This window comes from Chinchilla lanigera, unplaced genomic scaffold (genome assembly GCF_000276665.1).
Source record: "Chinchilla lanigera isolate Chin_1 unplaced genomic scaffold, ChiLan1.0 scaffold00049, whole genome shotgun sequence".
Taxonomy (NCBI): domain Eukaryota; kingdom Metazoa; phylum Chordata; class Mammalia; order Rodentia; family Chinchillidae; genus Chinchilla; species Chinchilla lanigera.
In genome coordinates this window covers 5,922,243-5,936,797 of record NW_004955450.1, presented here as the reverse complement: position 1 = coordinate 5,936,797, position 14,555 = coordinate 5,922,243, and the positions used below count along the sequence as shown (strand labels likewise).

The following is a 14,555-nucleotide window of genomic DNA, read 5'->3' as shown; positions in this document are numbered from 1 at the left end:
TAATTTTAGAAGATTTCATATTATTATGATAGTAACACATCTTTAAGAAATATAGTATGTCTACATTTTTTCAAGTTTCGTTTGACATCCACAGGGAGCTAACTGGAAAAATATGGAAAAATGGAAGGAAAATTCTGAGGAACTAATTGAGATTCAAGACCCTGAAATTATAGCAACTACAGTATGAATTGTTGAGTGAGTTTGTTCTAGAGGCAAGGCTAGGGATAATAGTAGAGGAGCTAGGTGTCTGATAGAAAACAAGGAGATAGGATATCAAAGACAATAAGCCAGGTGTGGTGGCGCATGCCTGTAATCCCAGCACTCAGGAGGCTGAGGCAGGAGGATTATTGTGAATTCAAGGCCAACCTGAACTGCATAGTAAGGCCCTATTTCAAAAAGACAAAAAAAAAAAAAAAAAGACAAGAAATAAAACGTTTCAAGTGGCATGATGAAAAGATTTATAAAGAATTGAACCATAGAAGCTTGTCAATAGATTGAAAGTTTGATATTTCTGCAACTGGAAGTCAAAGTGAAGTTGAAGATGAGGAATCTATGAAGTGAGAGGATTAACGGTGAGCTGGAATGGTGGGAATTAATAGCATGAATTTCTGCAGTTAAAGAGTTTAGAGCTAGAACATACCTAAGTCCTGACATTAAGGACAAAATGGCAGTCATAGTGGCCATGAAATGAACTGTCGAAGAAGTGCAGACATAAAGGTCACTAGAGGATGGACAATTAAAACCATTATTGCAGACTGAAGTTATTGGTGATAGAACCGAGGGAAAACCAGAGTCCAAGTATTCAGCAAATTAGCCTCACCTCCTCCCGATCTCTGCCATTGGTTCATCTTGTGCTGTCCCAGGGCTGTTCTTTGCTCCAGTTTTACTAGTGTTGGCAGCTGCGGTAAAGGCTCACGTATATGGAAAAACCATCTCTGATCGGTGGATTCCAGATTAATAGTGTGATTTTTCTTGACATTTGAATTCCTAGCATATGGTCCAAAATTCTGTGACTTTCTAACTTAAAAGCATGGACTCTTCCCCTTTATGCTCTCAAAAATAAGCAATCAAGAAAAAGGAAACATCTGTTAGTAGAAATTGTGATATATAGTTACTGCCAAGAGTTTCAGAATTTTTAATAGGAGTTCTACAGAGTCAGAGGCCTTTAAGCAAGGAGCACAAAGAGAGCTTTAGAGAGATGAGAAAGGAGATATGAGTTCTGTAGGAAGGATGTAGACTGTAGTAAAGAATCATTAGGAAAGGGAGCAGTCATTACTGGCAAAAGATTTGCTTTTGACAAATGTAAGTTCAAAATGCCATGCAAGCACTGTTACATACTCTTTGTCTAACCCTTTTTTAGTGACCTAAAACCTAGGAAATCAAGGAACCACAGAAGACATTTATTAAAGGAAGTGGAAAAATGAAACTTTAAGGATAGCCAATGAATAATTGGTAGAGACTACAGTGCAAAATCAGTTACATCTTCTAATGATTGTAGGTTTTTCTTCAGTTTAGTTTGTAGTTTTCTGATGCCTATAAAATCTCTTACACATGAAAGTTAGAGCTTCTTATGCTCTGTGTTTGTCCTAAGCCCAGAGTTTTTAACCAAAAATCTGGGTTGGCTTTTTGAGTTTTAAGTCCTTATTTTGATCTCCCTGCAGCATTTGGCCAGGTGAAGCTCTTCGTTGTTGAAAGGCTTTTGTCTTTGACCTTCTTAATACCATATTCACCTAGTTTTCCTTTTATCGAGGTTACTACTTATTTAAAGGTATATTTTACTGACTCCTTTCTATCAAACTTTAAATGTGTTTGATGCTTTTTCCATTTATAAAATTTAGATACAGTGTTTATTGCTATAATAGGTCAAAATTCAGCTAACCTTTATTCCTCCTCAAACTCTCTCTATATGTATATATTCCTTTTATTTGTAACTTATCATGTATAACTGAATCTCTGTCTTTAATTCCATCTGCTGTAGACAATAGCGCTCAAGTGGGCACTGAGCAAAATGGTTCTGTTATTCTTTTAAATTCTGCTTCCACTTTGTATCCTGTAACTTCTATGAGCAACATTTTCTAAATTTTCCCTGAATTTTCTTTTTCGATGTATTGGTTGTTTAGAAGTGTGGAGTTTAGTTTCCACATATTGTGAATTTTCTAGATTTCTCCTTTTCCTTATTTATAGTTTTAGTTCTTTCAGAGAAAATATTCTGTATGTGTTTAATCTTTTTACATTTATTCAGATTTATTTTATAGCTTGACATATAGTTTATCCTGGAGAATGTCCCATGTACTAGGAAGAGTGTACATTCTTCTATTGTTGAGTGGAATATTCCCCATATGTCTTTCAGGTCTGGTTGGACCCCATTAGGTTGTTCAGGATTGCTTTTTTTAATGATGCAGGCACTCATAGCTGTAGACTTTCCTCTTAGAACTGCTTTCATTATGTCCCACAGATTCTGATATATCGTATTTACATTATCATTTGATTCTAGAAATTTTTATATTTCTCTCCTGATTTCTTCTCATTGATCATTGAAGAGTGAATTATTCATTCTCTGATGTGTTTATATAGTTTTTGTGGTTTCTTTTGCAGTTGATTTCTAGTTTTGTTCCATTTTAATCTGATAGGCTGCAAAAGATTATTTCAACTCTTTTGTATTTATTGAGACATGTTTTATGGCCTAAAATTGGTTGATTCTGCAGAAGGTTCAGTGAGCTGCTGAAAAGGGTATTCTGCTATTGTTGGATGAAATACTGTGTATCAAATCCAGTTGGTGTATAATGTAGTTTAGCTCTGCTATTTCTTTGTTGCTTTTTTGTTTGATTGACCTGTTTACTTGTGAAAGTAGGATGTTGAAGTCCCCACTATAATTGCATTGTAATCTTTCTGTCCTTTTATATCAAATCAAGTTTATGAAACTGGGTGTTCCAGCATTAGATTCATATATATTTACAAAATGTTATCTCTTCTTGGTATGTTGTTCATTTACCAATATGCAGTGACTTCTTTGTTTCTTTGGACCAGCTTCGGTTTGAAGTCAGTTTATCTGGATAAAAGTATAGCTGTTCCTTCTTGCTTCCAGGCTGCAACTGCGTGGAGTATCATTGTCCATCCTTTTACTTTCAGGCTGTGTCTTTGGAGATGAGATGTGATTCTTGCAGGCAACATACAGGTGGCTCTTGCTTTTTGATCCAGTCTACCAGCCTATATTTTATGATTAGAGAATTAAGACTATTTACATTGTTGTTGTAGAAAGTTCTCTACTAATTCCTGTCATTTTGTTGTTTTTCCAATGTCTGATCCGTTTCTGTCTTTTTTCTTATTGTAACTACTCTTTGCTACAACAAACAAGACTAAAATAAATATTCTTTGTAAATGTCTTTATATCCATGAACAAGTATATCTCTAAGTCAAATTTCTAGATGTAGGATTGTTTGATCTAAGGCTATGTGCAGTTACGTTTTTTATTAATATGTTTATATTACATAATGAATAGAATTACTGTGGATAATTGGTACATGTACATGATACCTCTTAGTTCTTTTTTCAATTGTAAGTACATGTTTCCAGCATTATTATATTCACCTTGGAGAGTTTATAAGCAAATATAACACATCTTAATTCTTTTTATGTGCACTTCCTCTTCTCTTCCTCCCACCTCCCTCCTTCTCTTGAACTCCTTCCCTTTTGCAAAAGATCTATCTCCCTGTGTCCTATTATTTATCTTTTGTTTTGCTCTTCAATTTGTTTATACTTTGTTTATAATATTTAAGCTTATGTGTCTGATTTATTTCATTTAACATTGTGAATTCAAGGTGCATCCATTCTCCTACAAAATACTCAGATTAATCCTCTTCGTAGCAGAGTAGTGCTCCATCGTGTATAAATATCACATTTTCTTTATCTGTTCATCTGCTGATGGTCATGTAGGCTAGTTCCAAGATTTAGCTATTATGAGTTGTACTACTATAAATGTGGGTATGCATGGATCACTGTAATATGATGTCTAACTCTTTTGGGAATATATCTAGAAGAGGAATAGCTGCATTGAGTGGAATCCCTCGTTTTTGTTTTGTGAGGGATCTCCCTACTGATTTCCATAGTGGTTGTACTGGTTTACATCTCCACCCACAATGTAGAAGGCTCCTTTTTACAACCACCACCCCCACTCCCTCGCAGCCTCACCAGCATCACTTCTGTCTTGTGTTTGCTTACTTGTACATACTCTCCCAGTGAAATTTATTCTTTCTCTTGGCCCCATGGTTGTTGTTCTCTGTCTCTGTTTAGGATTTCCTCAAGTATTATGCAATGCTGGCTTGGTGGTCATAAGTTTCTGTAGCTTCTTTATAATGTAAGGTCTTTATTTCTCCTTCGATTTTGAAGGAGAGCCTTACAGAATATAGCGTATGGGTTGTCAATTGTTTTCTTGTAGAGCTTGAGAAACTTCATTCCAAACTCCTCCATCCTTTAAGGTTCCTGTTGAGAAATCTGTTGTTCTTCCAATGTGTTTGCCCTTGTGATTTGGTGCCTCTCTCTAACATGTTGTAGTATTTTCTCTTTGTTCTGAATTTCTGACAGCTTGACTATCATGCATTGTAGAAAGGTTCTTTGCTAGCTGTGTCAGTTTGGGGTTCTAAATGCTTCCTTTATCAGGATATCTGGCTCTAAGTCCATTTCTCAAATTTCATTCTCCAGGTTTGAGAAGTTTTCTACAATAATTTTACTGAATAGATATTTTATGCCACTAGGCTATATTTTGACACTTTCCAAAAGACCAGTGATTTTTAAATTTGTCCTCTTAGGGTTACCTTTGAGCTCTTCCGTAATCTTTTCTTTGTTTCTTATTCCCTTTTCATTATCCCTGACTGAATGTTCTAGTACATCCCCCTTATCTTTAAATCCTGGTAACATTTCTTCTGATTCATCTTCCCTATGACTGAGACTTCCAGTTGAATTCTTTTTTTGGGTTACTGAGGTTTTCATTTTCAGAATTTCTGCCTAGTTCTTTTCTAAAACCTCTGTCTTCATTGGCGTAGTCTTCAGTATCTGACATTGTCTTCTTTAATCCATACAGCTGCTTATTTGTACCTAGTTTGAGCTCATCAGTTATTATATTCATTGATTTGTTCAGGTGCTTACTTGTCTCTTCTTTGATCTCATTGGTATTTTTAACTATCAGTTTTTAAAACTCTTGGTCTGGGATTTCCTCCACTTCAGCATCTGTGGGATCAGCTTTTAGGGAGTTGTGAGTTCTTGGAAGCATTTTGTTGCCTGGTTTTCTCATGATTCCCATACTCCATGTTATATAAGCCTTTTATTTTAAGTACTATTTATAGGCTGAATAGCCAAGGTTATACTTCTTCCTTTATGTTTTACTCATTTAGATTGTGTTTTTTAAAAAGTTTCTAAAATATTCTCCCATTTTGTGTTCCTTTCCTAAATCTTTGAGGTTAACACCTGATTTTCTTTCTCCTGTGGAAACAACCAGTTACCCTGGCGCTATTTGTTAGCGTCCTTTCCGTTTCCACTGGTCTGTAATGCCCCTCTCCCTGACTGTGCTGCTGGCAGTGGGTGAAGCAGGCTGGGCAGGAGTGTCCCTTTACAGATCTTCAGTTAGTGCCCCTTTCCAGTCTCACTCACCCCCATCCTTCACTGTTTGTACTCTTCTTCCATTCTCAGAGTTCTTTTGAGTGGATCACCTGTCATCTCTGTTCTTACTCTCACTTCGTGTTAAGGTTACAACTTTCCCCTCATCTTCATCACTCACTAGGCTGTACTTTCCAGCTACTAGAAGCATGCAGAGTCCTCCTGCCAACTGTCCTCCCCCATTGTGCTTGTGGTGAGTTTATACCGCTTCAATTGTTTTGCCGTTATTTAATGGGATCTTAGAGGAAGATGTCTTAAACACATGTGCTCAGTCTACCTGCTGTTTCATCTGAAAGTGCAAACCAAAGGGTTTTCAGGCCTAAGGTTGTTTTGCTACATTCTGTATGTCTTTAAAAATATAATTAAAATTTATCTTTTGAGAATGACATAAGCCTTATTCTTTCTGAAGGTGCAAAGCTAGTCAGAGAGGTACAAGATCTCTTCCTTAGTGTTTCAATTTGTTTTTTTAAATACTACATAAGGTTTTCCATTTTAAGCAATCATTTATAGTCTTTAGTATTTCGTAGTGGCAAAAGTGGCTAATTCTTGTGTTAACAGTGTCTGTGACCTTTGGCTTCTGGGTGTGTAACTAAATGCCCGGAAACAAGCGTCCATGAAAAATTATAGGCACATAAAGGGAAGAAATTCCTTAAAACTTTGCTATATTCCATTAATGATTTCACTGTTCACTGTATTTGGGACGGCTCTACAGTAAAATGACATATGGCAGGTTTCTTTCGCCTGGCAGAAATGGGAAAATACTTGGTGTAATGTTTTCTTTGCTTACATTGGATGCATGCAGCGAAACTGCTTTATTTTTGGTCATTTCCTGTCTATGAACACTGTGGTATTTTAGCCAACACTACTATAATAAAATAGAATGCATAAAATGAATTTCCACACCTATGAATGTTGTAATAGAAATTCATAAAATAAGTTATTATAGGAATCAGCACCACTTATTAACTGGGAAAAGAATCTTCCGAAAGATTTTAAGTATTTCTGTTCTAGCCTGTTATAAAAAGTCAAAAGGTAAAAAAATACATAAATCTCTGAAATATTGTCTTTTTTCCATCAAGACGTTTATGAGTATGTTCTACAGTTAGCCTGGATTTCAGAACTCTTTACTTTATTGCATTACATTAGTCATCTGTCTTTTCTATGGTCCTCCGCTAATTAAGAAGGCATAGAATATTTTCCTGATTCATTCTTATCTAAAGATCAGAATGAGTAGACTAATGTTTGAACTTGAAATTGACCAACAAAGATCTTGAAGATAATTGCTCTTTGGTGTCATACTGTTGTATGCGGGCTGTATAATTAATATTTGAACTAGATGGTATAATTAGAAATGGATTGGGCTTTACTGGACAGCAATTTTTAAAATGCAAGTTCTCCAGAGAAGAATACCAACTTTCTTATAGTGTAAATATAGGTTAGACAGAGGTAAGAAAGTGGGCCAGGTGACCAGTTACCCACTCTGCAAATGTGGGACACATTTAACTCCTCCCTCCCCTCGCCAGTCAACCACCAACTCCTACTTATTTTCTCCTAAATATCTATAACTCTGCCTTCTCATTTATTAATAACAGTCACTAAAGTGTGTTGAGCTAAGTATGAGAGATGGCTTTATACCTATATGCTTTCTAATCTTCATGTATTATGATCACCATTTTATATACAATGAAACTGAAACTCAAAGAAATTAAAAATGTGGCCCCCCAAATCATCTATTAATGGCAGCTCTGGAATCTGAGTGAAGGTCTGCTTTTCTTGCAATGCCACTTCTATTACACCACACCGTTTTGTTGTTGTTGTGGTGGTTGTTGTGATGCCCTCATATGATCAAGTTGACACTATTACACTGATCTCACTAATCCCATGTATCCAGCCTCACTCTGCCATATCCTCCACAAAGGCATTAATTGAAGTATCTGTCTGATCCAGGCCCTTCCTTTATCCTTGCATCTCAGCTTCAATACAGATCTACTGTGGCACTATGGAGTTGTCCAAAAACATATGTTGAATATGATCTTATCACTTTTTTGTTTAAAACCCTTTTTCTATTCCTCAGCCTTATGGGATAAATCTGACTTTTCAACCTTTACCTCCAGCTCCCATTCTCTTATATACTTCAGCGTGTAGTTCTAGTCCTGTGTTTCAGCGTTCCGGCTGTACTGGAACTGTGCTTACACGAGCATGTTACACATAATCAGGCTTCTGTGCCTTTGTTCATGTTGTTTTTCCCCTTTGCTCCTGATGAAATTCTACTATTCATCACTCAAGGATCAGTTCAAATGCTGCTTCCTCTTGAAACCTGATTTCTCCCACCAGAAGAATCAGTCATTCCTTTCTCTGTGTTCCATAGCATATGGTTTAAATATTCATTATACAACAATAAGCACATTATGTTACATTTAATGTATATATTTATCTTCCTTTCCACCCTCTATCTAGATTTGGAGCTCTTTGAGGGCAAATATGTCTTAATTTATTTTTATATCTCCAGTGCCTAGCACAAAACCTGACACATAATAAGCTATCCATAAAAAACCTACTAAAGAGCTGTTGAGGTCATTTCAGTTTAGAAAGTATATCCCTGAGTTTAGTGGGTTGAGTGCAGAGTGAGATTTGGGCAGTTGTATTTCTAGAACCAGAGCCTAATAAAATTGAGTAATAATTGTGGTAGATCTAAAATCTTGCATACAATCTCTACAGTGACTGTCCTTATTGAGTATAGATGGTTTAATGTTAGCACAGAGCTTTCATATAGTAGGATTACAGCAAATGTTAACAAATAAATTAATATATGTATATCTATCACCAGATGTGGGCATATCTACTAAACATGTAATGAAAATTGCAGAGACAATCCCAACCTGTAAACATTGTCTAACATGCTTTCTAAGTCACTTTTTATGAAAATCACAACACAGCTCCTTAGAGGAGCAAGTTAATAAATATTGGCCAGAGTTTAAGGATAAACTTAAAAGCCTCATTCATAAAATAACTGAAATGAGTTAGCTATTATCTGACTATTTAACAGGTGCTGTGTTCCTGTTGACGAGGATGAGCCTGTCTGCAGCCCAGAACTCACATTTGTTCTTACCAAATATCCCTGACCTATATATAAGTTGAACATGATGTTTACTTTGAACCGTGGTACTGTTTTGCTGTAGACTCATTTTTATTTCATTTATTTTTTTAGCAGAAGTTTACTTGGTAAAAATTTACACAAGATAAATAATCCCTTTCTGAATAGAAAGGGATTTTATTTTAGAGTTTATATTCTTAGACTTTCAATTATATAGAGAAAGAAAATGAAGGCACTTCCAAATATATGTATAGGACAGCATCACTTCCCAAAGGGTTTGTTCCTCTTTTTGTACATAACTCTTAACTGCCCCATCATTTTTTGTATTAAAACTAAACTTACTTTGCTGGCTCTTTGGCCATCAGGTAGACATATGTCGACTAGTTTTTTCCTTTCCTTTATCTTCCTTCTTCATTATATGTCTTTGTCTCTCCTGCTTTAACCTTCTCGCTGACCTTTAATTTGTGCCTTTACCACTGATTCTGTTCTTATGGTGAGATTACAGCTATAACTAGAACATCTTTCTTAAGATTCAACACATACCCATAAAATTTTTCTCATTTCAAAAAAAAAAAAAAAAAAAAAATTTCTCATTTCTTTAATTAACCCACGAAATATTTATAGGGCAAAGCATGTGCTAAGAGCTGTGCTGGATGATGGCTTTACTATAGTAAATGTGGCAAAATTTGAGCCCCAAAAGTTCAAAATATTTAGTAAAAGAGACAGAAAAGTCAATATGTAATTGCAGCGCAATGTGATAATTGCTACAGTAAACACATGCCTTCTTTATTTTAGTGACAGCAAAATGCTAACTGCTGGCCTTAGTCCTACTCCAGTAATGATTGTATATTCTTTCTAACTCAGTGTATGACCCAAAGCACAATAGATGGAACTAATTCGTATCCTAGTTTTGAGCTATTATCAACCTTTACCTTTCTAAAACTTACCATCTAAGACTCTTCTTATACAACTGCTTATTGAATGTCTAATTATTCTCTCTCTTAAGCCCTAAGTCTGGTAGAAATTAAGCCTTTTTGTGTTTTCTTGATTGCTTACTTACTTAGAATAGAGTGATGTTATTACCCAGCTTGTTATTGACTAAACAAATGTGTGAAGGGTTAACTAGAGCCTTTGAAATTAGCATAATAAACTGACAAGGTAATGGTTGATGAGTCATACCTCCCAACATCACCGCAGCACAAAAAGTTTGAAGATCCTTAATAATTAACAGGTATACGCTGTAAAAAGTCATAACGAGGCCTTAGGGGCCCCAAAGATGGAAAAAATACGATGCCTCGCCTTAATAAATTCTCTACATGGAAGAAGCAGAAAGTGTAAATGTATGATTTGGGCCCAGTGTGGGGAGGGAGGTATTGGGTGAGTGCAAAAGTACATAGCAGCACAAAGCAGAACAACTGCAAAGGGGAAATAAGTGCAGTGAATGAAAACTCCCGGAATGAAGACTCACAGAACAAAGGCAAGCGTGACGGTGAGAGGTTAGGTAAAGTACATAGTGATGTCTTTATTCACAGCAGAACTTTGAATTAGACTAAGATATTTTATTCATTCTCTAGCTGTCATTTAGGTAAGCTTTTATAGAAAATATGGCTCCTACTTTGAAAATATAATAATTACCTTATTCAGTAATGTGAAGAGATTTTGTGTATATATGTCATGAGTTGTCTTCCATCATTTTTAATTCAAATTGGTGAGGAAATCATTGATTTTACTCATACCTAGATCACTTAAAAATTACAAAAAAGAATAGAAAGCCAAAGTTACCACTGAATCCAATGTCTGAGGGACAAAATATTTTAAGTTACTAATATGTTTGGTAAACACATTTTTTGATATTGTATGGCTCTTATTATAGAAATATTATTTTGTAAAATGCATTTTCTCAGCTAGAGAGTTTTATAGATTACAAAATCCTATTTGTATTGACATGAAAAAGATATTGATGGTGTATTAAAGACATATTAAATGGTTATCTTCCATTAATGTAAGTCATGTGGGTTTAAAGGTGGTATTTTGTTGTGGCAGTGGTTCATAATGTTCTTATTTTTAATTAAATATGTGTCTATGATAATACAAAGCTTCCAGGTAGTCTATTGAAATTTAGTGTAAGGTGCTGTGGTTATAATTCTAGAAATTAATATAAAATTATAACATACTTTCTCAGTATGTCTTCCTATTCTGTTATTTATTTTGCATGGTAAGACTTTCCCTTAAAATTATACTTTGGACTTTGCAGGGCTGTCGACTCAGGAATCACCAGTGCTTTACAAGGCTTGTCTGTCATAGACACACACCTCGTTGAAGTGGATGGGGACACTCTCTCCCTATATGGCTCAGGGGCCCTAGAATCTTTGGACCGGAACTGGAGTGTTCAGACGGCAGGGATGATCACAACAGTCTCCTTCACCTTCATAGAATTCGATGAAATTGTCCAAGTGCTTCCCAAATTGAAGATTAAATTTCCTAATTCTCTGGTAAACATTTCCTTTATGTAGTTAGTGTATTTGAATTATCTTTAATGATGTTTTGTGTGTTCAGGCCAAAGACCTATTTTAACTTTTATTTATGGAGTTTTTATTTGGTAGGAAGACTAAGCTTTGTGTTGTTTTTTTGCCCAGGGACTTAAATTAGTAATCATAAGTGGTCTTGAAGTTTTGTGTTAATATTAGAAATTGTATTTCTAAAGAGCAATCCTTTACAGAGTACAAAATACCAACCCAACTTTATTCAGTACCTCACAAGGCAGTCAACTGTATTATCTATTGTACCTGTATTATCTATTGTACCTAGTATTAATGAAATATGTATATTTATTATATAATTTTTATAGTAGTCCATAATAACATTGAAAAGAATTTTAGTGTATTGTTAAAGTGACTTTGAAAATTAGTCTTCCCCAATTAGGTTATTGTATTATTTATTAGTATCCATTTGTAGAAACTGATATTTATAGTGAGTTCTCACCTCTGAATTATTATTTTGTTTTTCTCTGTTAGCTGAGTGTTTTTTCTCAGGTACCTTTTATACTAATTTCTTTTCAAATTTCCTCCTCCCTAATGAAGATAGACACGACTGGAGATGGTCTGTTTAGCAAAGACCGTCCAAATTCCCCACTAGGACACTTGCATTCACACTTCAGGGATTTGATTTAACTAATCTGCATCATATTTAGCAAGATATGGGTAGTAATGACTAAAAGAGGTTCTTCTCAGGAGCATGGTGAACCTGTATTTGTAAATTCTGAAATTTTCATGCTTTCCAGGGACTTTTTTGTAGGTTTAATATCAATATATCATTGTAATGCCTGAGTCTGAATTATTTCATATGTAAATAACGTTTAAGAGTCATAGTTTGCTAATAATAAAGATGCCCTTTACAGAAGGAATCACTTAGAATTTAGTATTAAGTGACTTCCATCAATGATACCCTGGCTGGATTAAATACATACATTTGATTTAATGTAATTGGAAACATACTGGCTAAGCCGAAAGCTTACAGATTCACTTGAAGAATGATCAGTGAAGCTTTAGTGTTAATTTTTTAAGATGTTTAAATGCAATACTCAGATTGTTTTCTGTGTTCTATGATTGTAGCACCTTAAATTCAAGGAGACAAATCTTGTGATGCTACAGCAGTTTAATGCACTAGCACAACTTCGTCGTATGGACCAGTTGACAGTCGATCCTCAAGGAAATCCAGTTGTCAATTTTACACTCTGGAAATACTATGTACTGTTTAGGCTGAGCCACTTTAGTATGCAGAAAATAAATGGAACAGAGGTAAGCAAAACTAAGCAAATTACAGAATAAAAATATTCCTTTTTAGAGGAAATAGTGATTTAAAATGGTTAAAAATCCAAGTAACCATGATACAACTTTTGAGAAATATTTTTTTTAAAAAAATCAACCTTTAGAATGTTAAAAAGCTAAAAATCTATGCAGAAGTTTCTTTTTATAAAGCACTGAATAATTTTGAAAATAAATTAGTTAACAAGGTCATGGTGAATAGTTAATATGTTTACTGTTATTTGTGAGGAATCAGGGAAGTAAATGTTGCTGTAAATGAGAGTTTAGAAAAGAAAGTGACTCTTCTAGTAGTATGATCTTTGTACTTTGAAGGTGCTTTGCAGACTGCCAGGCATGCCAGGTGGGAAGGAGAAGTAAAATCTAAGTATGAACTAATTAACCAGAGGAAGGGAGGAATAAAATGCAGGGGAGAGAGGAGGATGGGGAGAGAGAAGGATAAGTAGACATCTGGATTGCTTTGTTCATAGCTGGTAACAGCTGCCTGTATCATGACGATATTGGATAACTCAGGCCTGGAGCTGAATAACTGGAAAATTATTACTGAAGGTTATGTTTAGATTGATTCTGCTAACTTTGTCACAGGGTAACCCCACAGCTACTCAAAGACCATGTTCTTTTTGATATTAATTTTGAAGAAACTGTGTTTATACCTCTACAGAATATAAATAATCCTCCAAAGGAAAAAAAATTCTTTAATATGCCATTAGTCTTATTGCACTATCTCTGGAAATGCAGACTTTTCTACCGTAAGATGAACTGGAGTCAACGTTGATGGCGCAGTGGTTGGTACTTCCGTGGAGCTGGTGTACTTACAGCTACCTCTGACCTAGCGTTCCAATTCTCCAGCATACTTTGGGACTTGGAGATCTCTGGGTTGGTGCAAAAGCAGCCCTGTGAAATCTCAACCAGCAATAGTGGGCCATGACCACAGTGTCAGCCATCTGTTGAATGTCAGGCAAATCTGGAACCTTCTGATGCCTATTAACTTCTGCAGCTAGCTCTCAAGAGATTTGGTTCCGCCTTTGGTACTCTTGCGTGCCCCTCAGTGCTTCCCCAGAGAGAGACTGGGAGTCCCTGGCAGGACCTGATAATTAGTCCCAGAGGTTTCCAAAGTTAGCTTAGACTCAAATAGAGTGGTTATCTTGGCGACGAGTGAGTGACTGTCCCTCACTAATGGCCCCTAAATAGTGACTAACCCTGCGCAGTATATTTATCCACATAGAGGTCATTACTAGGGAAATATCCACTACTATAAAACTTTGAAAAGTTTATAAAGAATAGTATAATTAAAGTAGAGAAGAATTAACAAATGTGACAGTCGATCCTCAAGGAAATCCAGTTGTCAATTTTACACTCTGGAAATTTCATTGGAGGAATTGTCCTTGTCTTGGGTATGCAGGCTGTGATTTTCTTTCTCTACAAATTGTGCAAATCTAAAGAACAAAATTACCGTACTCTGTAAATGAACATATTAAATTAACGAGGACTGGTAATTCATTTGTGTAACTCACTGAAACTAAAATACTATCTTTCAAGAAGTCCCACATGGAAGATGCTATTCCGGGATCTTTAAATTTACAAAGGATGCGTAGGATATTTTGGAGCAGCTTCCCTGAAGAAAAATCATTTAAACCATTTTGCTCAAAGGAATATTTATAAAATGTTCTGCATGAAAAAAATAAGAACCAGAGCTCCCCTGAAAAGTTCCACAGCCATCCTCAGCAGCAGTGAGGTCCCGAGCTCCTCCCATGATGAGGACAGCCGAGTTCCCATCAGGAAAGCCAGTGCAACAAGCTTCTCCAGGAGACTGAGCAGTCACCACCTTCCCCTCCAGAGCCAGGAAGCGAGGCTAAAAGTGAGGACCAGAGCTCCCCCAAAGTGAATCAAAGCCATTGTCAGTGACAACAAGGTCCCAAGCTCCTCAGACGATGAGAACAGCTGAGTTCATCAGGAAAGCCAGCATGACGAGCTCCTCCAAGAGAACCAAC

General features: G+C 35.8%; 1 protein-coding gene across 3 annotated transcripts in view; it reads left to right on the top strand.

Annotated features, from left to right (window-relative positions):
• Positions 1–14,555, top strand: part of Lrrc49 (leucine rich repeat containing 49) — a 126,935-nt gene that overhangs the window by 93,482 nt on the left and 18,898 nt on the right. For all 3 annotated transcript variants that reach the window (XM_005393639.2, XM_005393637.2, XM_005393636.2), the window contains 2 exons: positions 10,998–11,235; positions 12,355–12,540. In XM_005393639.2, the coding sequence (XP_005393696.1) occupies positions 10,998–11,235; positions 12,355–12,540 (424 nt within the window). The remainder of the gene's footprint in view (positions 1–10,997; positions 11,236–12,354; positions 12,541–14,555) is intronic.